The 3,176-nt window shown below is 45.1% G+C and overlaps 1 protein-coding gene across 1 annotated transcript; it reads left to right on the top strand.

Moving 5' to 3' along the window:
- Positions 1 to 322: 322 nt before the first annotated feature.
- LOC130988485 (uncharacterized) lies at positions 323 to 1,422 on the top strand. Its single transcript, XM_057912351.1, has 2 exons — positions 323 to 806; positions 918 to 1,422. The coding sequence occupies exons 1-2, from the start codon at positions 333 to 335 to the stop codon at positions 1,359 to 1,361; spliced, it is 918 nt and encodes a 305-aa protein (XP_057768334.1). The 5' UTR covers positions 323 to 332; the 3' UTR covers positions 1,362 to 1,422.
- Positions 1,423 to 3,176: the final 1,754 nt, after the last annotated feature.

Below are 3,176 nucleotides of genomic sequence, written 5' to 3'. Positions count from 1 at the left end.
ATCTGAGTGGCAACTTATTCCTCTTGGGAAAGGGTATTATACGCTGGCTTTCCGGACTCCTGAAGACAAAACTCGTGCTAAAGCCAAGCCGGTCTGGGAATTATCTTGTGGTCATGTACGTCTTCGAGAATGGTCCAAACACTTTGATCCATTTAAAGAGCATTCTTCCATGGCGAATGTATGGGTGAGGATACATTATTTGCCAATTGAGTATTGGCATCCTGAGATTCTAGCCGGGATTGGGCGGGTACATTGGTCATCCTATTAAAATTGATGGAGCCTCGGCTCGTCGTGATTTTGGGCAGTTCACGCGCCTTCTTATTGAGTTAGATATGTCCAAATCCTTTCCTACTACCCTCTTAATTGATAACGATACTTTTTCGTTCTATGTTGAATTCACGTATGAGAATTTACCTTTCTATTGCTCAAAATGTAAACTTACAGGACATCCCACCGAAAAGTGTCGGAAAATTTCGGTTAAGAAGGTTGTGGAAGAGGATGTTCAAGATAGAAGTCAACAGCCTTTGGTTAAAAATGGGAAACAGTGGCAACCTATCTCTGGTGATGCAAGAGATGAGAGAGAACATGAGCAGGAGACAGCAAAGGGAGATAGGCCGGTTGAGGTGGGTTCGAGACGCGAAGACATACAGGTTTCCCCAGCTCGTTTGGACCCGGGATGTTACTCACTTCAGAAAAATGATCACCAGAAACAGTTAGGCTTGCCGGTTTCGGCGTCGAACAACAATTTTGCCCTGTTGGATAACGAAGGCACTGAATTGCTTGAAGAACCGGAGCAGCAGCGGCGGGTACGTCTTTCTAGGGGTAAATCTTTGGATGATTCCAATTCTGCTGAACACTACGGCCCTGATAGGTTGGCCGAGTGTCTAAAACCTTGTAAAAACTCGGTGTTTGATCAGCCAGTCAACATTTCTGCGATCCATGATGGCCATATCTCGGAGGAGGTTTCGGATGAGGATGAAGAAGTGAACTATGACAGCAGTGGGAAGTACGTTTCCACAACGGATGATATTGCTGTTAATAATGCCTTGAAAGCTCAAAGACTTGAGCAGATTTTGGCGATAGCTAAAGCGCCCATGCCAGAAACAGTTCCTCCTGCTAAGCGACGAGGAAGACCATCCAAACAGGAGCAAGCTGCTAGGGCAGCGGAGAACACAGCCAACAGGCCAGCGGACACAACCATTAAAAGTAGACTTCGTAACACGGGTGATACGTCGCGTACTTTTGTGATTGATAAAAGTAATAGAGACAGCGCTCTAGCCATGGAGAGCGTCGCCAAAGAGAGCTGGGCGGAAGAGGTTGAAAGAAGCGGAGTTGCCTCCGCTAACATAAATCAATTTTGATGAATATTATTGCATGGAATGTCCGTGGTTTGACGGATGAATCCAAACGTCTGCTGAAGGAGCATTGTAACTCTTTTAGCCCGGTGGTGTTGGGCATTCTTGAACCGAAACGGGCGTTTCGGAAAGTTAGACAGAGTTACTGGCATTCGTTGAATCTTGTCCCGGTGCATCAAAACTGCCGGTCTCCTCGCTGTTCGAATATTTGGGTTTTTGTTCACTCTTCTGTTGTTACTAATGTTTTATTCTCTTCTGATCAGGTGGTTGTGGTGGACTGCCTGTGGCATAGTTATGATTTTCGTATTGCTTTTGTTCATGGTTCGAATGACCAAAATGACCGCCGTGATCTCTGGCATGATCTTCTTCGTTTCGTCTCTGGAAAAATGGTTTTCATGGGCGATTTTAATGCGGTGAAAGGTGCTCATGAGCGTCTGAGTTTAGCTTCGCCACATAGAGGTTCTTGTGAGGAGTTTTGTGATTTTATTGATGACTCTGGCTTTATTGAATCCCCTACGGAGGGGCTTCGTTTCACTTGGTCGGGACGTAGATTTTTACCACACCATGTGGAATCTGTTTTAGATCGTGCTTTGTTTTCGCAGGGTTTTGCTGATCTCTGGTCGTCGTTGGTTACTGCTGTCCTGCCTCGCCTCACTTCGGATCACTCTCCGTTGGTGTTGCAATGCAAATTGACAAACCCTACTGGTCGTAGGCCTTTCCGTTTTCTTAATATGTGGACCTTGCATCCGACCTTTCAGGAGATGGTGGCGACATCTTGGAGGGAGACTGTCAGCACACGCTGCCCTATTTTATGTGTTATGTTGAAATTGAAAAGGCTTCGTAAGGAGATTGGGGTTTGGAATAAAGAGGTTTTTGGCAATGTGGATTCCTCCATTTCTTCTCTCATGAAACAGCTTGAGACTACTCAGGGGAAGATTTCTGCTTCTGGATACACGAACGATCTCTTTGATGAGGAGGTTAGTCTTCAGGCAAAGCTAAATGTATCTTTGACACATAAGAACTGTTTGCTTCAGCAAAAAAGCCGTGCGAACTGGCTTCGGGATGGAGACAGGAATACTGAGTTTTTTTCACCGTTTGACCAAGTTCAAGAAACGGAATGCTCCTTTCACTCGCCTCAAGATTGATGGTAGAGAGACTTATGATGCCACTATTATTGAGAATCATATTATTGACCACTTTACGTCTCTTTTCGCTGATGATGGTCGACCTTCTGGAGATCAGTTAGAGATTGATGCGCTTTTTGAGTCGGGGGTGTCTGATGATCAGAATGCGCGGTTGGTAAGTATACCCGATGAGAGTGAAATTGCGGCGGCGGTTTTTAATATGGATGCTTCAAGTGCTCCTGGCCCTGATGGTTTCTCTGGTAACTTCTTTCAAAGTTGCTGGGATGTGATTAAAGCGGATGTCATTGCGGCTGTTCAGAATTTCTTTCGCCATTCTTATTTACCTTCTGGGTGTAACTCCAGTACGATGATTTTGATTCCCAAGAAGGATTCTGTCGACACTGTTGCCGATCTTCGCCCGATTGTCCTTTCGAATTTCTTATTCAAGATCATCTCGAAGATTCTTGCTTCTCGTCTTGGCGTGGTGGCTGCGTCTCATGTTTCTGACAATCAATTCGGCTTTATTAGCGGGCGTAATATTCATGATTGCATCATGCTCAGCTCGGAAGGTTTCAACTGTATGAAACGCACGGACAGGGGACGTAATATGGCTTGTAAAGTTGACATCCGAAAAGCCTTTGATACTATTCGATGGGATTTTATCTTGCAAGTTTTGCGAGCTAATCACTATCATGAG

The sequence above is a fragment of the Salvia miltiorrhiza genome, chromosome 6 (assembly GCF_028751815.1).
Source record: "Salvia miltiorrhiza cultivar Shanhuang (shh) chromosome 6, IMPLAD_Smil_shh, whole genome shotgun sequence".
In the NCBI taxonomy this organism is placed as follows: domain Eukaryota; kingdom Viridiplantae; phylum Streptophyta; class Magnoliopsida; order Lamiales; family Lamiaceae; genus Salvia; species Salvia miltiorrhiza.
This window is presented reverse-complemented; position numbering and strand designations above follow the sequence as displayed.

Bases quoted from the DNA above. Each gene is read 5' to 3' on its own strand.
- LOC130988485 (XM_057912351.1), top strand. From the start codon at position 333: ATGTCCAAATCCTTTCCTACTACCCTCTTAATTGATAACGATACTTTT. The intron at 807-917 runs GTACGTCTTTCT...GTGTTTGATCAG, and splicing joins AACCGGAGCAGCAGCGGCGG to CCAGTCAACATTTCTGCGAT.